The 22,946-nt window shown below is 42.0% G+C and overlaps 1 protein-coding gene across 2 annotated transcripts in view; it reads left to right on the top strand.

Moving 5' to 3' along the window:
- Nucleotides 1–22,946, top strand: part of ss (aryl hydrocarbon receptor spineless) — a 160,084-nt gene that overhangs the window by 38,306 nt on the left and 98,832 nt on the right. For both annotated transcript variants that reach the window (XM_033346031.2, XM_033346021.2), the window contains exon 2: nucleotides 21,767–21,957. In XM_033346031.2, the coding sequence (XP_033201922.2) occupies nucleotides 21,767–21,957 (191 nt within the window). The remainder of the gene's footprint in view (nucleotides 1–21,766; nucleotides 21,958–22,946) is intronic.

Genomic DNA, 22,946 nt, shown 5'->3' with positions numbered 1-22,946 from the left:
CCCCGGACATCGGGGCTCATTCAGTAGCGATGGACGCACGGATAATGGCGTGCCGGCAGGGATGTCGGTTAGGTCAGGTTTTTAACGGTCACGTGGTCACGTCATCGTGCGTGCTCGTTCGGACAGAATGGACCACGCGAAGCCACCGCCCTGAAACGTCACGAACTCGAGCAGCGATGAAGATGATCTTCGTCGCCCCGCTTTTTATTGCCGCCTCAAGACCAGCCAGAAACGCTTAACGGTCACCAGCTCGAATTAACGAGTGAAAAACTCCCGTAGCGGAGATCTGGTTTGACATTGGAACCCTCTGCCCAACACCTGGACGACTCAATCGCCAAGGAGATGGTCTTCGTCGTTTTCCGAGTTTGACAAGAAGCGACGTCGCTCAGAATGAAGAGATTGAAGAATCTTCTTTTCTTTCAATATTTTCCTTTTCAATCTTGGCGTTCTCATTATCACGACGAATTTAAATGATTTTTCTATTAACAATCCGCACGACTCAGTCGTGGAAAGTCGGCGTTCTTCGATATGGAGAACCTCAGAGTTCTACGAATCTCGTTAGGGGCAATTTTTTTTCTATCTTACTTTTCTAATTAGTGATCTGTTAATATGTTTTTCAATATTTAAGACGAGTATCCTAGGAATTCAAACGGATTTGTCTGTCCACGTCCTGGTTGATTCTAAACTTTCTTTGACACAGAGAGCCTTCCTTATTTCCATTTTTAATACGAATGTTTTCATTGTCGTTTATATATTTCTCTAATGTTCGAGGACAGTATCTGTGATATTTGAATAGATTTAGGTTGTAAACAATATAGAAATCTATGGTAGATTTGATTCATTGGACAGGTCTGACGATCGTGTTAACGCTGGAAGTAAATAGACATCCCTTGACAGAATTGCCTGTGTTCTCGGAATTCTACCAACGTTGTTAACAAATTTGTTACAAAATCATACATCTACCTTATCCCGTGTGCCTAATAGTATTTCTTCTAAAAACGAACGGAGAAATTATATCTAATGAGTTTGTAGTTCCTGCAATATCTTATTCAGGAAGAACTGCGATTCTCCCTAAGCAAATGACGCCCTACACCTTTTGTAATCATACTGATCTGTGAGCTGAATGTTGGATCTGTTAAATTGTACATTTTGATATCTTACTGATAGATTCATTTGGAGAATTTGTGTAGTAAAATGGAGAAAATTGGAGACACACGTTGGTCTCGTCATCGGTTGTTGGATGATGGGTCGCCACGCGGTTCGACTAATTTCCAGCGGTCTTCCTGGCCATATTTGATCAGTATCGGCTTGGCTATCCGATTCAATCCGTCATTCGACGCTGTTTGCATCGGTAATCTCGGTATCTAATCTTTCGAGCAACGGTGTCGTCTTATGAGGCTAATCCGGTCTCGAAAAACGAGCGGATTGTGGCCTGCCGAGGGCAAAACCCACCCTAGAGTCAACTAACCAGATCATACGCCTCAGCTGGCATCAGGGGTGTCCAACATTCCGCGAATATCCACTTAAATATTCGCCCAAAGGGAAGAAAGTGGATTCGTACGTGTCCAAATCCACGTTTCTCGACTAAAACCACCCTTTCCTTTAACCCTAATAAACAATCCAATTTTTTATCACGTATAGGAGCCAAAAAACGACGAAAATTATCGTTTTGCTTCCTATAAAATCGTTTTCATGAACTTATTTCGTATTATTTTATTGGGTCTATTGGCACTTTAGACGCAAATTGGGACTGCAGATAATAGACATCGCTTTTGAATGATTTTAATTGTGTTTTCGAAAAGGACCTAAAGGGCGACGGTATCCAGCGATGATAGGGCGTGGTTTGCCCAGCCCTGGTCATCGGGGATAGGCTGATCGGGGGGTGGCAAACGAGATTACTTTGATCCCGAATCCAACAAACTCAGTCTGATGCCTGCTAACCGCAGCTCTTCCACTCGTACGCCTCGAATAATCCAATAGTTTTACCATGTCTGCACACCGGCTCGACTTGTTCGTTGACAGGTCTCGACCGATATATCCTGAATTTTCCTCGCGGATACGCGGATTCCGGAACGTCCGCTGGTTTAATACGCGCCAGCCACCAGCGGAAGACCGAGAAATGTCGGCTTCCAGCCCCCGCGACCTTCCCATCCGATACTGGATTACTGATGGATTTTAAGAAGGCCTATAATCGGCTACCGCCGACTTTGTCCCGATTTTTCCCAGTTTTATCCAAGCTCAACACGATCCGGCTTCGGAATCGTGCAAATGTCTCGACCAATGTCCCAATGTTGGCTTCGTTTCAGCAGAATTCCGTAAAATTTCTTCCAAGGTTTATTCCTTCTCGTGTTAGCTTCCTGGAATTTTATCGGACGAGTAGAAGATGAGTTTTGTTTCCTCTTTCGTACTAGCTTCCAGAAATGTTATGAAAAACGTAGGAGAAGACGTATAGTTTCTGTTTTAAAAAATTTACATTTCTATACCATCTTGTGCTAATTTTTCGCATCTTTGCGAGAAGAATGGAGAAACAAGTCTGCGTATAGTAGCGTGTCAAGTTTGGAGATCGTTTTGAGATTATCGCGATAATTTCTAAATAAGCGTGAAACTATGATTTGCTAGGAATATTTCATGTATTACCGTGTTCCAGTTCTTTGTGAATTTACGAAAGCTATGTGACATCTGATTGTAGAGTCGTTCACGTTAAAAGAGTAATTTATCCTAGAGACAAGATAACTATACGTATAACTATACGTCTTGTACCTCAAACGTTTCATTCGGTGGATAATGCCACGTTTAAGTCTGACAACTCGTGTCCCGACACTATTCCCTATTTCAACTGCTCCAAATCAATATTCTCTCTATAGACACCTAAGACTATGATCGTGATCTCACTAATGTGTTGTTCTTAAGCTACAAACTATTATTCGACGTACGGTGTTCTTCTTTAAAAACACGCGGTATACATCTAGAGCATGTTAACTGGGAGCCTAGTTAAAGCGAGGAGTTGTCCTCTTTAGTATGGAAAACGACACCGAATCCTGTGGGACGGATTACGAACGCGGTAGAAAGTCCCGCAGGTATAGCAGTTTTCCTCTGGTTAGAGATTAGGTTGCACCCTTAACTGGTTTGCATTTCAATCAATGCTCTTGCCAGAGTACAAAAGCTCTTTGCTACCACGGCCCGGGCGCAGTTCATTCTCGTCATTGCCACGATACACACAGTTGGCTCATCCGAATCTTCGTTTCTCTTTGCGAAATCAGCTACTAGTGATCGTCAGCGAAATTGCTCGTGTTCGTCTCTTGGAAATCGAGGTCTGTATCTTTCCTCTTCTTCGTGATCTCGTAGGGTTTCTTTTTTTTGTGAATAATCGGGTATTTAACGTTCTATACTTTGGATCGTTCTCACAGGTTCGCGTAGATCAATAAACAAATATTGAAGAATTAAGTCAAGAGTAGTAAAGTGCGAAAGTTAGAGAGTTTAGAAAGAAGTTAAGTTTCAGACGTGAAAACTGAAAACGGCACGCGATGAACGAATCGCGACTGGGAGAGGTGTTTCGGTTGGACATGGCAGAATTGATCATACGCGAAGAGAATTGAATAAATAGCGGCTTGCTCGAGACTTCAACGAATCGTGAGCAAGCAATCGTGTGGAGAACCGCGGCAGCCAAGGTGTAGGTAGCAGGTAGAGGTCATGCCTCTGAGTATCTCTGTCACCCCACGAACACCTTCTAAGAAGAGAGAAGATAACGGTGGTCAGTGACAAGTGCGAAGCCATTTCAAGTGGTTTGCTCACGGGACGAGTTTCTTAACCCATTTAGCCTCGATGCTCATAATTAACCCTCCATAAACAGAATTCTGTGAGGCTCGCGGGACAGCTTGATTGTAATTCATTCCAACTGTTTACTTTCATCGCAAATTTAATCTAAAATTATAAACGAATCTTGGCGGAGGAAGAAGTTTTCAATTCGCGAAATGTGGACAAATGGGTACGTGACTTCTGAATTACACGGTTATCTCGTGAATCGGATCTTTCGTTCGTTGAAAATTTGTATAATCACAGACCAAAAAGCTAATAAGCACGAGTAAACTTGAGTCGATTTTAGTCCCTGCAAATATAAATACCGTCTACGGTACAACTCATTTTTAACAGAAATAAAACGACACGTCGAAAAATAGAGAGTCTGCAGAAAGTAGGAAAACTGGCAATTCCAAGATCGAATTGACGCTTATGACTGCTTAAATTACCATCCTAGATAATTAAAATCGAGCTTCAAAAATGAACATGAAGCGAATGGGATTCGTCCAAAAACACACATGTAAATTTCAGAATCCACCGATTCTGGCCAAAGTAAAAGATACCTATACTCTCAACCAACGAAAGGACAATTACCCATTGAAAAGTCAGACTGGCGATCAGCGATCGGCCTGGTTCCTCGTAAGCGTTATCTTCATGGCAAAGCGTGGCCTCAAGCGGGGCTCAAGTGTGAAGGTGATTTTCGAGGCTGAGTGAATTCTGTACGCTCTGGCAAAGGACGAAGGGAGAAGGAAGGGCGAGGAGAAGATGCGCTGGAAGATAGGTGGGAGAAAAAGGGACGAAACGGAGAAGAGGGACGAGGAGAAGGGAGGAGGAGGGGATCGATGGTGGCGCGGCGCTGGTTCGAACAGGACTTGGAAGGATACAAGGTCCTGGTATGCGGTGATATCAACTCATTACCATGCCCAGTGCAGACAGCAGGGTGTGACTTTGCATCCATTAGGATAATTGCTGCTCTAAGTCTCCCAGTGATTTCTTCGTGATCGCTGATTGCTTTACGCGCGCGACGTGCGATAATTCATCGATTGGCGCCACCTTTAAGCGCGAACACGAGAGTAACCGCTTATCGTTGGTCAGAGTAACGATACCCTCCTACCGTATTCCGGAATCCTGTGCAATTTTCCGTGCACTTTCGAGATCGTGTTTCGGATATACACCGGCTCGTTATGGAACAATTCAGTGTCCACGTTGTACGCTTTATATAAAATATCTTGGAATTTCTGTCAACGCTATAGCGAGACAAGAGCGTCGTGATTATATCGATCAGATTTGAAAGCAATATGGAAACGTATATAGAAGTTGAAAGATATTTAGTGAAAAAGGATTTGATATATTAGAAGATATATTGGAGAAGAAACAGAATTGGATATTCATCGACATAGGGTCATCATAAAGACTGTACGCTGTTTCTTTTTAGAATCAAGTTGCGTCCACATTGGACTAGAATAAATATCCTAAAATCTTCGAATCAGTTCCTTCATACTCCAAAGATCAACGAATGCGCTTGCGATCACCAAACAAACTCGCATATCTAAACTTCTCAATAAGTCGAGACACTGTAACAACCTAGAAGCCCCCTAGGGCCCCATCCGAGGTTCGGTTTTTCCGTGTCTCGCGTCGCAGCTTTAGACCGGGTGGAACACGAGAAACGATTCCATTGGATAATTAATTTCATCCTTAATGAGCCTGAGGGGACGTATGTTAATGCGGGGAGCGTAGGATATTTACATTTACGGTAGCCAGCACGAGCGTGGCCTCCGCTTTCGGACACTCGTAACCTACACCGCCTGGAGAAACGGAACAGATAACTCGTCCGTGTGTTTCTCCTCTCCCCTCCTCTGTCCTTTCCTCTCTTCGTTCGTTGTTCCTCGTGGAGTTGAACTGACTTGCAGGAGGAAGAGAAGTCAAGAGAAGACGTGTCTTTCTACCGTGGGGATTTCCTGAGGAACGAACGAGCACGGGAATTAGGACCACTAATCTTTCCTGCTGGCGAAAGAGCGACGAGAACCGGGCCAACAGCCGACAAATGCGTTTGCCAGGCCCGTTTCCACCTTCCTTCTTCCTCTTGCGAGGATCTTTCTCGCTTCTTTTTTGCCTTCACGTCTGGAGTTCCTTGTACCTTGTCACGGGAATTCGGTAGCACGGCCCGTCGACTCTGTTCGCGGCCCTTTTTCGCTCGAGCCGAGGCCTCCATCCTCACCCAGCGCTGGATGGAGTGATTAAAGACGCCGTTAGAAGGCGTTTAGAAGAGGACTCGATGCCTCGCTCGTTTGTCAGGTCGTTTTACCATCCTCCCTCTTGTCCATTCTGAATTTTAGACGAGACAGTTTTCTGTCTTACAGGGTGTTAGGTAACATCTTCTTGGTATTTCAAGCATGCTGTTGGGAAAGAAGTATCAAAATATCCTGAAGAAATGATTCACACTTGCGCTGTATATGATAAATTTGTAAGTCCGTTACGAAAAATTACAAATCGGTAGTTTTTTTTATTATTCCGCGAGATTTCCATAAAAAATTGTTCTACAGTGACTACAAAAGGTTATCTGTGGATACTCTGTACTTTCCATTGAAGCGTCTCTTTTCACGGATCGGACGTTTCATTTTTACAATCTCAGTTTATGATTGATGTCGATTTTGGATCAGATCGATACACTGGCCAGTAGTGGTTTATGTAAATTTCGATGAAATAAGTCTGTTTAGATTCAAGAGAGAACGAGCGTAAAAGTATTCTCGAAGCATTCTCGGGCATTATTCGAGAATACTTCGTAAACCTATCACTTAATCAACGACTCATAAAATCAGGACAATCTCGATGATGATCCACATAGCGAAGCAATCGATCGAGCAAAGCGTTGCAAGCCAGCCATGCATTTCCCGCGGATTATTAATGCGGCCGGTATCTAGCTTCAAAGTGATAATTACCCGGAGAAAATTGCTATCTGTACGAAGCAAGGCGAAAAGCCCGAAGATTGCCTGGTCGATGGAATCAGACCGGTTTTCACGAGCTGATCCGCCGTGCATCGGCGCGAGACAATAAATTTTATTATCGATTGCATCGATCGCAATTTACGCGTCGCGTTAACGACTCTTTAACGCGTCCAACTTAATCCAATCGTTTGCTGACTAATCTCAATGTTAATCGAATTTATAACGCTTTTTGATTGCTTATCGATTAGACGAATTGTCATGATTTTTTAAATCGTGTTTTCTTTATCTTTAATGAATTCACTACACTCGACGAAATTATCAGAACTATTAACAGTTGAAATATAACATTTTTACGAAGACTTTCATTTAGTGTTATAAATTTATTAGTTTTCTATAAAAGAAAAAAAAACTATGAGTCGTTAGTTCTACATGGTCAATGAAATTTCTATTCTTTTTTGTTATAAAATTTTGATAAAATCGTGACCGTGGCCATTTTCACTGTTTTGATAAAATTGATATTCATACGAACAGAGTGGAGTTTCCTTCTCGAAGGGTCAACGAATGATCTCAGTTTGTATCGAGAGACCCGAGGTCGTCTCAGTTCCTAGACGCCTAATCCCGTGCACGGTTAGTCAGAGGTGTACACACGGAGACACAGGTCCGTGACATACGCGCGCCATGCGTGTCCCATGCGAGAGAACCAGCCGGCCGCTTCGTTCTCGCACCTGTTGACTTCTAACTCGACCGCTTGATTAACGACTCTCCTTCCTAAATCACGCGGTCTCGCGATTTCTTACTCCATCACGTGAGCACCGACACTGCCGTTTCACGACACGCTTTTTCGCTTCTGCGCTTCTACACGAGCCCCAATGAGCATCGGTTCACAGGGTGGAATTCGCCCGACAAGATACGGTACTCGTGCAATCTCTCGAAGAACTCGGACAACGATCCGAGTGTTTCGGATTTCGCAGATGAAGCTTTTCCGCTCGAAGCAACTGAAAATTTGGCGTAAAATACCATTTTGCGTCGCACAAAGAATTACACGAAATACATTGTAGCGATATCGTCGAAATAGTACAACAGGAAGGCTGCAATGTTTTACTTTGAAAGAGGAAACCGTTTCATGGGAAGGATGGAAGAACGATCGAAATACTTTTCCATCTTAATGAAAATATTTTGGCCAAATGAAGCGAAACGAAAATAAAATCTGAATTGCGTCTATAAATGAAACCGCGCGAATATCGAGGGTTTAGGAGAGGAATGATCGGTTTGAAGGGATCGATTCTCGCACGCAAGATCCATACAGATCCCATACAGAACAGGATACCAAGAGCTTGAAGTGTGTGACTCGATCTTCGAAGATCATGCTTGACAATTATCCTTGCGCAGCGGCTATTAGGAGGTCAGGAGCTAACGCGGACGAGGGGCATGATTAATAGATAATTGCGTCTGAAATAGCCAATCCTCGTGGTAATGACTGAGCTCTGATGAGACGGGGAGGCAGTTAAGTCATACAAAATGCGCTACCGGTTAAGCGGATGTACGTAGCCGAGCATGTGTAATGGTTGATGAGTTAATTAAGAGTAGTTTATCATTCGTAAAGTGTCCTTTGAGGATGGGACCACACGTGAGCCTGAATACTCTACGATCATAAACGATAGGCGGTGCGTTTGACATTTCCATTGACGTTTATTATCTGATATTTATTATTTTTCTCATTATGAAATGAGAATTATTCTTAAAATTGATAACCTCCAGCGTTTATATCTCATTGATGTATCACGGCACGATCTTCGACTTTGTAATCGAGTTTAGTACATCGACTATTATTCGGGAACATCCGATCAGCAGAAGATATTTTTCATTCGAGAGTTTGAATGGTGCCGCGGCAATTCCCAGCCAATGAAACGTAATCGTTTAAGGACTAATTATCCCCGCGTGGCGACTGATCGACGATTCAACGCCTCCCAATTTGAGACCTTTCGATTATTACGCCTCATCATCGTACGTGGTCGTTTGATGCGTACGATCGATCGATGAAATCGCGGTTTCCGATAGCGAGCTTCTTAATAATTCTCACGAGTTTCGAACAAGCAACGCCTAACGTCGGTCAGATTCGTTCTCCGCATGATTTCGATGTTCACGGGTTTACTGGACGTTAGATAATGGACGATAATTAGCATCTGGCATCCGTCAAACACGTATTTCGCTTTAACTGTCCGAAGAACCCTTCGCATCTCATTAGAACGTAGACCATTGTATGCACATCAATATATATGCTAAGGATATACAAAATATACATATTAAAACGCGCAAGTGGCCGCATTTGCATGCGTGCTTACTCAGTCGCCACCGCGTCTAATAAGCCTTTGGCGCAATTAAGGGCGCCGGAAGTTCTCCGACCAAGAGATCGTTCCTTCAATTTCCCACTTCACTCTCAGGCCAATTACCAGAAATAATCCTGAAAAATGTTGATATCTTTCGTTCTGCATATTAGACCGATTACTTATGATCGAAGATTACAAGCGAAAAACATGCTAAGTACATTTGTGCTGACCTTCTGATTTCTGATTGTCACTTTATGATTAAGTAGGAATTAATGTTAATGTGGTATAATTGACGATGAGAACAACCTGTCAGGTCCAAAGCCTTTTAATAATGGTTGATTAATTGATAAAGTTTTATGGAAGCTAAAGATATAATTGTATATGGAAACCTGGAATTAGGGTATATAGCACATTTTGTTCAGAATTACATTAGCAGTAGACTATGCTTTCACAAACCACGTTTTTCTCTTCATTTTCAAAATGTGCTAAATGTGCCTTAGACCCTTATTCGAGGCCACCATCCACTTATCGAGCAATATTTTAATATTTCAACAGCTTTTAATAATTCTGGAAATATAAGATTGATCGACGATCTACTGAATCTTAAAACTATTTCGCTATAAAAAGAATGGCAAATGTAACTTATCCTTTTCTTTCTCTGTAATCTTTATTACTCCCGTAAAGTAGATTTAAATCCTTCTGAAAGCTGTACTATATACGAAAAATGATCTTAGCGTTGAGAAACGGAGATAGGCAGAAAAGTTGCAGCGAAAGTTCCATATTTCGGCCACACCCTGGGATGATCGTTCGTAGAATTCGAGGGGCGGAATTCCGCGAACCGTCCACCGCGAATTTATGTTGCGGGGACGAAGCTAGACGGCCGGTTATTGCAGAAAATCGAAGATATCACGGCGAGGGGATCGACGCTCAATCCGCACAATTAACGAAGATCCGTGAGACTTTCCATTCGACGTCCCACGCCTTCAGGCTTTGTTTACGGTTCTAGCGGCACGGCGGCGACGTTATTCCCTCTCGCGATCCCTATCGAGCATCTTTTGCCACGCTGACCAACACGAACCATGCCACAACCCTTCACCCTCTTCGGTCGCGGTACTCGTACGCGAGATTCTAATAAATGAGCGAGCAATCTTCTGCTACGTGCTTGATACTTTTATCGAATTTTTAAATCATCCCGATCAGTTAATAAGTCGACGATGGCGATGAATAAACCACCCTTTCCCTTCCCTTTATTCCTCTATTTTCAACGAAGCTTGAAACGTTCTTGGGAAAAAGGAACAAGAACAAAGGAAATACATTGAAAGAATGTAATGTTCATCATTGTAATGTACACAACACGAAGACTATAAACGATCTAATTACCCTCTTTCTTCTTTTTATTCTGCCATTTCCTAGCAAACTAAGAACTTGTTTAAAAAAACGATTTACGTATCGGTATAATCGAAGAATTTCAATTTGTCCGGAATATCTTATAGGCTCGGCAATGCAGCTTTAATCCGAGAAAACATGTAATTAAGGAAACCGAAGCACTGTCTTTCGTCCTTTTGTCGTCGACTTTTCAATAAATTAGAGACTCGCCGGGGAAAGAGGATTTATCGGTGTAATTGGCGAGCTGGCAACTCGTCCGGACGAATGCAAAGTCCAGTCATATAGACTCACTTGCAGAAAATCACGTCGAAACGAAGACCACAAACAATTTTAATTAATCAAGTAGGAATAAATCAGTCTCCTTCTTCTTTTTCCTTCTCCCATCCTCTTTTTCATGCGTTATTTCGTTTTATTCGTCCACTTTCCAGTAAGCTAAAAATTCCCTCGAAAAAAGAAACCTCTCGGTATAATTGGAGAATTCCATCTTGTCCGGTGGAGCCGAAACTCCAGTCATGTAGCCTTAATTCCAGAAAAGCACACCGAAACGACCACGAAGACTATAAACAATTTAATTAACCAAGCGGGGCTCGGTGGAAGTGGAAGGCGCGTTCGTAGCGTACGCGCGGCGGGCAGTGCATAAATCAAAGCTCCTTTATTTGCCTGGTTCGACTATTAATGAAGCACGGGTCCGTCGGCTGTGGAGCACGACGGACGACGACTAAATTAAATGAACATCTAAATCGTCGAATCCGGGGGACCACAAATCTCCCGGCTGCCGAAAACGCAACGGGTGCAAAAGTCGTATAGGAAGAGGAGAAAAGGAAAGCTCTCTCTTTTCGTTCGCCGGGACAACTAGCAAGAGGGTTCTCTCGGAGAGTCCGCTGCTGGGCTGCCGCGCCGCCATAAATTCTCCACTGAATTCGAAATTCGCCGCCTCGCCGAGGCCCATCGCACGATCACGCGAACAGAGGAGGTAATGTCGATGTCCGAGTGATCGCTCGGAGATCTCGCGGCTGCGTGGGACGCCCGGAGATTTCGATGCTCGGAGATTTCTAACCGGAATCGCGCACCAATCTCCCGCCATGTGATAGAAGGACGCGCTTTGTGTTTTTGGCAATTGTGACATTTAGCGAAGAAATTGACAATTTTTTAGTTTGTCTTGTTAAAGGAAAGTCTCTGGATTTTTAGACATTTTGTTCGCAAACGTTTCTCGATCTTCGCAAATTTTTGGTATTTTTAATTTAGGGAAACGCAGAGTAGCTTCCTAATGCGTTTTAACGGAGGGCAGACGATTTGTCGGGGAATTTAATTGGAAATTAATGAAGGGACGCGATGGAGATTTGTGTTCTCAAGAATTACAAAGGAATTGATTTTTTTTCTATGTTGTTTTGATGTCTACGGAAACAGGTGTCTGTGAGGTTCCAAAGGTTTTCCTTGGAGAAATCTCCCAATCTCTGAATTATTAAAAATTCCCAATCGAGCAAAATGAAAGTAACTTTTCGCAGTACGCACACGCTTACCGAGGTAATTGCAGTTTATTATAAATTATCAATGAATCGCGTAGTAATGGAATTAGATGTGAAACGTAGGGAAACGTAAGCTTTGGCGATCCTCCTATTTCACTGCGAAAGCAAGAAGGGTAATAGAGGCGTACGTTCGCAGGAATTACCAAGGGACTTCCTCCGAGCAGCTGCAACGATTCCGCGAAACGCAATTTCACGGGGCCCCGTTCTCGCGATCCGAGACAGAATAATCCCCGGTACTCGAAAAACTGTCTCAGTTCGTACACTCAATTAGTTCCGGCAGTCGTAGTGCATCCCGGCGAGGTGTTCGTCCTCGCATAATAATTCCGTTTGTCACGCCAGTTACGCGCTCCACATAGTCGAACATGGAATCACCGACTCGCGCTGAAATCGCGTTTACTAATCACTATGAAACGAGTGAAACGCGTCCGTGAATATTTTTCTCAAATTTTCCTGAATTATCATAATTTTTCCTGAAAGAGGCTCTCGTGAATCAACTTGACATTTTTAATTGAAAACATGCTCCATTTAGTAGAACTGGCTAAATTTGAATTTAAAATGTTTTAATCGATCGATATCTCGACGGAGATTTGTCTCATATATCGACAAATGGAAAGTGTCTATATATTGTATAAGAAATCCTTGAATTCTTGAATCGAATTCTTTCATCTTGATCGTTGAGATCGTTGTTCTTGATGTGTCTTAAATTGCATGGTAACAGTGTGTAATTCTTATCTGGCAGATGGGTAAGTAATCTTCCGCGATTAGATTGTTCGAGCCGATTCACACGAAGATATACAGCAGACTGGGATTCAAAGCGTACGAAGATTAATCACTTGCGCCCCTATTAGAACAGTCGATTGTTCGAAACGGTGTTCCCAGTTTTCTATGCGTTACACCTTTCGTTCGCGTGGCACGATCTCAGTAGTACAAGTGCACGCTTTTTCAAAAACGTCTGTGTTTATCTGAAGGATTTTAAATCTTCTTCACGGGAAAATCTCGCTTATACAGATTACTAACAGACAAATATACTAAACATCGTATAGCATCGTAGTCTGTAAAGAACTGTTCGATATCGTAATAAAAATTAAATAGATCAAAGTGGAAGATAGCCGAAGAAACCCATGGTGCAAAGGGAAATAGCCCGTATCATATATTTCACCAAAAAATTGTTCAAATTCTTAAAAAGACACCAACGTAACTCGACGAAAGCTTTATAAAAAATTACAGATCGATCGTTTTAACCACTCTAATAATTCTACCATTAATATGTATAGGGTTGTAAGTCGTTTTCTAAGACTCGTTCGATGGAAAATCACGGATTCACGGTTTCCAACGCCAGATAGGCGCCGGTAACGGTTCCAGAAATCGACGCTGGCGATGTTAACGGGAGCAGAAAGGATCGTTCTACGGTTTGCATTTAGCGAGTTAACAAACGGCTCAGTCACCGTCGGTTAGCATTACACGGACACGAGCTGGCGTTCAACCAGAGCGTCGCGAACGCCGTTTCCTTCATCACCGTCGCGAATTAATTACCGCGATCCCGGATTAATTACGGGCTCGGTTGCTATCGGTAAGCCGCGCGAGAATCATCCAGCGCCCGCTTTTTCTCGCGCGCACGCGATTTACCGGATAAACGCGGCGCCGCGCCGTGGGCCGATCGGCCACTCTCCGCTGGAGTTCGCCGAGTTTTTGCTCGAATCGAGCGAATCTGTTGCCCCAGACACTGTTTTGCCTTCATTTACAGAGCTCTCGGATGGCACGCTGGTCGAGAGATGTTTTCCAATGAAATTGATTGATTAAAATAAAAAGGGGTGTTGAGGATTTTAGGCTAGCGATGGAGAAATATTTGGCGTTTGGTAAAACAGTCCCACTTTTTGTCATTTCCTCGGTTTCACTGGGCAGCTGCGCGATTAATGTTCAACACACGAGAACGAAATGACTTTATTTTCATAAGTTAACATATGTACTTTGTATATTTGCGAAAGAACGGGATGCGATTGATGGTAAATTGTAAAGTAAATATTTCAAAATAATGTTTGCAAAGTCATCATTTTTCTATGTTTTCAAATCGTTTGCTCACTTAGATCTGACGATGACTGACTTAATTCCACCGCGGTCTTCCAATTTTTCTCTCTTCGTTTTTAATAAAAAAACGATTCCGATTTCGATTCCGTCGAAAATGAGTGAAAAATGCGGTTGGGTTAAGCGGGACAGAGACTTTGATGTGGAAATTTATGTAGTTCGTCATTAGATAGATTTTATATCGTACGAAACTAATTGCATTTTAAAAATCCTGAATATTATGGCTTCGTAAAGAGACGAGTTTTTGAATCTTCTGTTGAATTCGAGGACTTCGGTATCGAACTTCATCGGCTATAAAATGTGAAAGAAAAAGGGAAGTGGAGGTTGCGGACAGGTTCGATGTCCATGGTGAAGGATGAAGCGCGAGGGAAACTGACGACCGCGAAAGCGGCTTAACAGCTGCATTTGCATTTTCGTTGTCGAGGTCTCTTTGACGAAGACCACTAATTCTGGCGTCGGCCGACATATGGTCGATTATTCGCCACAGGATGTCGAAAGTCGCTCCGGCCGGCATCAGCGGCGCGCTCTTTCTGGTCGCCGCTTACGAAATACCACGTTGACAGGCGAATGCACTTCCGCTCGTTTCGAGTCTCCGGCGAATTCGTTGCGTGGCCGCGGTGTGCCTGAAAATTTCCGTGTGTCGCTCGAAAAATCTCCTATGAAAGAACAAATAGAAAGAACAGAGTTTAAATACTACAATTCTCTAGTATTTGTATATAATTAGTTCTAAGAATTGTGGTTCTAACAATTTTCTAGGATTTCTGCGATATATTTCTGAGAATTCTATTTAATAAACTTTCCCCTTTATTATTAACGTAGTTTTAACCTCCGCGAGGACATTATTCTGTAATTTTGCAATTCTTAGAAATTTGGATCGATAGGTAAAATTACATACGGTGGTTCTTAAAATCCGCACTTTTATCCGGAATTTAACTGGATAAATTTTAGGCGAACGAGGAGTGATTTCTGAGAATCTGAATTCTCTGTAATTATTAAAAAAGAAAAAAAAAGCACAGAGGTAGACACACGTCGTTTCCGGTGAGTGTGGAACGAAATTTTCATTTTTCCATTAAAAGGTGATTATCGTGAGCCAGCAGCCGGCTGAATCGTTATCTGCAACGCGGCGACTCGTAATTCCTTCGCCACGTGACCGATACTCGCTTATCGTTCTGCGAGATCTGATCCGATAAGATCGATTTTCGAGAAGCCGACCACACGAAACGTAATTAATAAACGACGATGAAATGCTACTCGACGACAACTTCTGATTAATTATTAGCCGTATTATGAACTTTTACAATTCATTCGCCTTGTAGAAAATGATAAAAGTCTCCGTCACTGTACTCTTAATCCTAAATTTATTTCCGTCGTTTAAAAGTCTCCCCTCTTACCCTCAACTCAACGAAGCAGGCCTTCTTCGCCCCCTTATCAACGCCAAAAAATTCAACATCTTCTAATTAATTATCAATGGACGAAGAACGTTTATAAATAGATTTATGAGAAATTTAAAGATGCAAAACTGTGTGGAATGCATACGATAAAATATACACGATAAAACGAATGAAATATTCAAAGTATAGTACTCTGTGTAATATTGTAGGATATTTAACGAGAGAAGGAAAGCCTCCATTTAAATTTCATTTCTTTAGTCGCGATCCTGAACATATGTAAATTTACATAAATATCCGTGGTACAATTATTCGCCTTATTATCAATTTCTGCAACCCGTTTCGTCTCTTCGGGACAGCGACAAAGGATTTCATAGCTATACTCTTTATCCTAAATTTATATCCGCCATTTAAAAGTCACTGCTTCACCCTGTATTCGACAAATCTAGCTCGTCACCCCGTATCAACCCCAAAGAAATCGAACTCTGTTTCCTATTTCAACCCCTGAGGAAACCGAGCCCTGAGAGGTTTACGGCTCGGTTCAAGGTCGATGCCAGGCATTCCTAGACGCCACCCCCATCCCTATCGCCGTCCAACCGAGTATATCACCATCCCAGGAAACGGGCTAGCATCCCTTGCGCGGTGGGAGCTTCCATTGCTGCCCCATGCTGTCTGCCACCCCGGAACTTCACTGGTAGAGCGTCTCTACCCTCGAAAATCCATAGTGGACCCACCCTTCGTGGCGCCTGCGCGTCTCTCCTCGTTCCGTTCGAACGATCAACCCCCTTTCCACCCTCTGTTGGGTTGGCCTCTCTGCTCTTGCGAAGAAGGACGTCAACGAAGCGACCGAGCTTGACGCGGCGAGCCATTAAAGGGCCGAAGGAAGGGACGAAACGGATACGCAGACGCTGCTGGCCCGAATAAAAGGGTGGACGAATCGTAGGGATACGGAGGATAGAGCGGATATAGTTGGGGGCAAAATGGCGAACTTGTTCATGAAATTTCTCCTTTGATGCTTGAAACGTTTTTTAAATTTTGGATGTTGGCCTCTTCGAACGAGGATTATAAATCGCAGGCAGAATTCCAGAGATTTATAAATTACAGTTTAATCACAGTTGCTTTGATGTACTTATTATGTATTATTATATTTTACTGTAGTTGGAGGCGAAGGATTTTCCAAGGGTGGATGGAAACGAGAAATTTTTCGACGAACCGGTCCTTCGAGTCTCGAAGAATTTTAATTTTGACGTGCGGAAACTTTCGAATGACTCGAGAGATTTACAAATCGCATTGTGGAAATTTATTCTATCGCCGGGGAATTTTCTTTACGCAGATAGATTTCACCGTGTGAACAGAGATGGGGAATTGTATAGAAGTGGAACTAGCGGGGAACTAAATTGTAGAATCTTTTAACGAAGTGGTTTCTTCTCGAAGAATTTTCCACTTCACTCGAAAGATTACACGTCACAATTCTCAGATTATTCCGGTATTTATTTCGCTCTACTTTACACCGAGGAATTTTCTAATTTATGGAAATTGAACAGCCCACTCTAGAGATTTTTAATAATTGATAAGCTTTGTGAGTAGTTCGAAGGTTGTCTCGATATTCATTCTACCGTGGTTCCCGCTTGCATCGATCTCGAGGGGACATTGAGTATTTGCCGAAAAGCGAGCGTGGTCGAGGGTAGACTAATCTAGAGAGGGATTCGTAGGGTTGATGGATTCGAGGATAGCGTGCTGGCCCGTCAGATCGCGCCACCTTTGATTCGTGTTATTTAATTCTAATCAAACCAAGGCCTGCTTCGTATTTGTCCTACCTCGTGAAACAAATAATATAGTTTTCCTGGAATTTCATTTTCCAGCCGAAGTATGCTCAGTCAGGATTTTCTACGCAGAGAAAATTTAAAGTTTCTCCAAAAGAAGATCCTGTTTCTTCGAACGAATCGTTCGGAGGTTCCTCTGTAGGAAAACGCGATGAAAGTAAGGTTTACCAACGAAGAGAAGACTGGAAAATCGCTATAGAGCCTTAGGGTAACGATCGCGATAACGCAGCCGGCCATTAAACAGCGGCCTGAAGTATGCGCGCACATTTCGAATGCGTAACCGTGTTACGGTTCGTAGGGTCGACATGTATGTATCTACGCAATTGGCCTAGCTTGGCTTGCTAGAAGGGTTCAAAGGGATCATTTATCGCCTTATCACCTGGTTTCGCTAAATATACAATTACTAGATTTTACTCTGTTTGCAATCTGATTGGATGCTCTAGATTCTTCGCGTCCTTAAAGTCTCTTCGCTGCATTTATGCATTTGGGTTGTTTGGTATCAGGTTATTGGATAGGGATCGAAAGCTGGATTAATCGATAATATACTAATAATATAATTCGTTGAATTCCAATGAAAAACAACTTCTCTTATTAATATTTTGTAATACAGGAGAACTTGTCGAGGGACAAACAATTTATATAATTGGAGTTCGTTAATTTGCCTACTCACGTTGTGATAGGTGGAATCAATCGGCAAAACTTCAGTTAATCGGATATGTTATTGAAGTTCGATATTTATGAGAATATTCTATTTTATAATATTAATTTCCGATATAAATATTCGTTCGGAGAAAAATGATTTGATTATTCCAACGACCGAATAGTCAAGGTTTTAGCGTATTATTTTGCGACAAACTGGCGATAAATTCGAATGCGACAAATCGTATAAAGTCGCGAAACAGTCTGAACGATCCCAATGAGAGACAATTACGTTCTAATTGCTGCATTGTCACATCAGTTTCATTCTCCTATGGCGAACTTGCGGTTTGAGGACGCATTGAAATGCAGTTTTCTGCCGCGCAAAGTGCACGGTTCGCGTTGCTTTCTTCCCACGCTGCAGCAGAACAAAAGTCAGTTACGTAAACGCGTGTCTCATTCATCGGTTTCCCTCTGGGACATTGTTTCGCGAAATCTATAATTTATTTTTCCCATTTTTGCCTCTCGTTTTGTTCATTATACGTCCGTCATCGTGACACGGTCATCGAGACACGCTGATCCAATCGCCGACCATTCATATACCATGTATACACGTACTTGCATCAACTACCTCATGCTCCACTGAATAGAAACTATGTACGTACTGGATTGTTCAGATATCTCGCATTTGATGCAAGTGGAAAAAATATGATCGAATGAAATGTCATGTTTTGTTTTCAGTTGAATACTAAGAAAACATTAATGAGAAGGATACGGAATTTGTTAATTCGACGAGGTTTATTTTTTAACTGGGCAACGTTGTCCCTCGCGTATTCACGAGGAGTAAGCAGAAAAACGTTAAATTTTCATTGGAACATTGAATTTCGTTCATTAAACGTAACATAGCCGCACTGTCATTTGTTTCTCAATTTTCATAAAATTCTTTTAATTACAAAGAATTTGTCACAGACTCGAAGCAACTGATCGTTGAACAGGATGAAAAGTCTTTTGAAAAAAGATCTCGTGATAGTCGAAGCCCGGTAGTTTGACAAAATGTATCGTTTAAGAAAACACTTTAGTAAAATAAGAAGTTTCTGAACAATCTGATACACGAATTTATGACACGATGGAAGTACCTTCGGTTGGAAATATCTTTAATCGCTGGAACTACTTCGACGCAGTTCGACCGAGCTTCGCTGAATTACTCCATTCGTCGTTAGTCTTGACGATTGCAATTAGTGTCATGAAATTACACGGAGTTCGCGATTCCGTCCTTGACGAGTTCCTTGAATGCACAGGACGCGTCAGGCGATCTCAGGTTTAGCCAAAGAATTTCGTGTCCTCTTCGAATCGAATCGTCCCAGCTTGGAACGATCCCCCTCTTGACAGATCGAGAAACAGAGCTGGACAAAATGGAAAAGCAAAACCTGGGGAGAAAGGGTAGAAAGAAGAAGACGGTAAAAAAGAATGGAGACAGAGGAACGAAGTGGCACGGCCCACGTGGCACTCCTTTCCTCCCGTCCTCGTCCCGATAATTAACCGTGTTTTGCACGCCGGGGAACGCGCGAGCAGCCGCGAAAGAACAAAAGGCCGACCGTGGGTCCTAATGGTATCTGAATGAGACTATTCCTCGAGGACCTCCGTCCGTTCCTCGTCCCGGATAATGGATTCGGTGTCATCTAATAATTAATAGAGTTCTTCTCGGTGCTGCCGCGCGCACTCGTAGGCACCGACCGCCTCGTATGTGGACGGCAATCTCATTCATCACGCTTTCTAACCCCTAAGCATTTTAATTAAGGCCATCGCCGTTTTTCCCTCCACCTTCCTTTCCTTCTTTCCTTCTTTCCTTCTTTCCTTCTTTCTTGCCCCGATTGTCCCTTTTTCCTTAGTGGCCACCTTTTGCTCGCGATTCGCGTGCTTTTGATAAAAGGAAGGTTGCTCGGTGGATGAGGTACAGAGGAATGATGGATTTTGATTAAGACGATGGCATTTTTTCTTTTTCTTTTCTCATTGGGTTATGGCGGAGATGTTTCGTTAGGTTGATATTGAATTTTATCGAGATATAGACTAGATCTCAACTGTTTGTTTGGAAGATGACCGGAAGAATATTTGTCTATCGAAAGGTAACGATTGTTAGAGTGTTTGAATTGTATATTTATGGGAAAATCAATTTTTACGCAATACTGATGATTTTTTTTTTTTTTTTTAGAAGTCTCGGTTTTTACGAAATGAGAATTTATGATATCTGGAGATACAAATTTGCGTAAATATCCGCGGTTTAATAGTCATTGTTAAGCACGAGATCGCCATAGGCCGCGGTGCTTCAATGAGGTTCGGTACTCGTTCGGCATGGGGCCTCACTCCCATGGTGGAAGGTTCAATTAAACAAACAGTTTGTACTCGATCCGTAACGCTTGATTTTTCGTACGTGTTTCGTAAGCACACATTGGCGTCGATACCTTTATCCCTTGTGTCGAGGCAAAATATCCTATCTTTGTATCTCTTTATATTTACACTAACATTTATAAACAGGAATTTTCATTGTGACGTATTTATTGGTCTACGTTTGTGCAAATTCATATGTTTGTTAACGCAACTGGGAAAATAAAACCTAAGCAAAGATTTATGTATGAAGATTCTTCGTCAGTATAATAGATAAAAATTGCCCAGAAGTTGAATTGAAAAGTACAGGAAAATGATGACATTATACGCGCTTTTAAATGTGTTTTTAAATGTTCCGTGGAATTTACTATCGTTTGTCATTTTCTTACAAAGTAGAGTATTGGTTTCATCCGTATCGTTTAGTGGTTGGTTCAGTCCATACTTAGAAAAAGTGTAATTAGTCAGTTTGATTTCTGAGAAGTCGAATCATTCTCAAATATATCATTATCAAATGTAACATAAGCAACTTTGGTTAAACTCAATATTTTCCTTTATTTCACCGAACTTGTTTCGAGCCAATGATTTACAAAGTACAGATATTTCTTATCTTAATCGACGAAAATACTTGTTGGAAAAAGATATTCGCGCAGTGGTTACGCCATTGGAAGCTGATCAGACCACCGCGTGGTAGTCAGCTTCCACATGTCATAATTATCAAACAATTTATGCATTTTATGCCCCGTTTGCGGATAAACCGAAGAAAGAGCGAGACGAAAGTAGGAAAGGTAACGGTGGAACGAAAGAAAAACGAATGGAAGAGAGTGCAGATGCGAGAAGTATTTTGTAGTAACTATACTTATTCCGAGGAATTCCGGACTGTTGAGTGGGCATATCGGTCCGCAGGGTTTCTCCGCGTGTCAATCAACCCTTGGATAGTGGTTGCCTTTAATTATCGAGATCCTTCGCTCGTAGGCCGCCTGTTGTTCGAATCTCGAAGGTGGCCGAGGAATTTCTGCAACCAGTCGAACGTGAACACCGTAGGATCGACGATTATCTCCATTACTCCGGCTAATTAAATCGACGTGACGTATCAGCTTTTTTTCTCTCCTCAATTTTTCTTTCGAAGAAATTTTCGCCAATGATAAAATCATGTGTCGTATGTTAGCAGAAAAGTTCAAGCGTAGTTCCTTCTTATATTTGCATTAGGTTGCCACTCGGTGAAAAGTTTAACATGAAATTCTAGAAAGAGACATTCTTGCTGATTTTCTGCTATTCGTGTCGCTATATTCCTCCCTTCTATTTTCTAGCGGTACTTCTCATTTACAAACTGGCCTTTTTATAACCAACTACCGTAAAATCTATGATTTTGGACAGCAATTAAGAAAATAGGTAACCGACGAAACGCTGTAATTGTAGCAGGACGAAGAAAACGGAATTAATAAGAAAAGCTGATATATTTAATTGTTTGTTTTATAGCTTAAAACCACCGCAAAAGGATGGGGTAACGAAGTCGAATCCCAGCAAACGGCATCGCGAGCGACTGAACGCCGAACTGGACACACTGGCATCCTTGCTTCCGTTCGAACAAAATATTCTCAGCAAGCTTGACCGACTCAGCATCCTCAGACTCAGCGTCAGCTATCTTCGAACGAAGAGCTACTTTCAAGGTAGGTCTCTAATTAGGTGAATTATTTTCAACAAGAGCGGCGATAAATCTTAGTTTCACTTATGAATATGATGAAACGTTGGAAAAAAAGGAGCATGTATTAAGAAGATGATTAAGTAGTTGATACGTATTATTAACTACGAGAAAAGCGTCCGTCGTGAAGATGGCGGTTGGATACAGAGATTTCTTGCGAGCCGCGTGCTCTCTGGCTAAACATCGTTGCGCATCCAGGAGCATTAGCATCCTCGAATATCCCCGCGAACACGCGATGCTGTCGTTACTCTGTCTCCGAGGAAACAATAAGATTCAAAAACAATGGCTGCTGTTCTTCCGCGATCCTGCAATTCGTCTGTTCACCGTCAAACTTCTCGGTCTCCTCGGCAACCATTGTGATTCACGCCGCTATTGTTGGATTATCGCATTGTGCAAGATGTTACGGAGAAAGTGGTCGACTATGCAAATGCATGCTTTTCCTATTTTTCTCGTTTTCTTTCCTGGATTTGGGAGAAGACTGGAAAAGTTATACAGAGATCGTATCGTTGTTCTTTACGTTGATGATATGATAAGTACGAGTAGACCGCGGATTTTTATACATTTATGCATTTATGGAAAATTTGACGACGAAAAAGTGCATATGACATGCAAAAATATAGAAAATATTCAACGTATAGTACTTTTTACAATGCTTGGTAGGTTAAGCAATTTTCTACTCAAATACTACTTCTTTTTCTTTTAGTTACATTCGTAAAAATACGAATTTGCATAAATACCCGCAGTCTAATTACGTATGTGATAGATTAGAGAACTCTTGCTTACATTTTTTCCCTCTGGATTTGAGATAATAAAATATTTCACCAGATCGTATCATCCCTTTTACGAATACACTGATTTATACATTATTTATACATTCGTGTATATTTCAGATTATTTTAAAATCATGGTACTAGTAATAATCGTTATAATGTAACTTTCCCAGTTTGAGTTATAACT

This window comes from Bombus vancouverensis, chromosome 13 (genome assembly GCF_051014615.1).
Source record: "Bombus vancouverensis nearcticus chromosome 13, iyBomVanc1_principal, whole genome shotgun sequence".
NCBI classification, from domain to species: Eukaryota; Metazoa; Arthropoda; class Insecta; order Hymenoptera; family Apidae; genus Bombus; species Bombus vancouverensis.
This window is presented reverse-complemented; position numbering and strand designations above follow the sequence as displayed.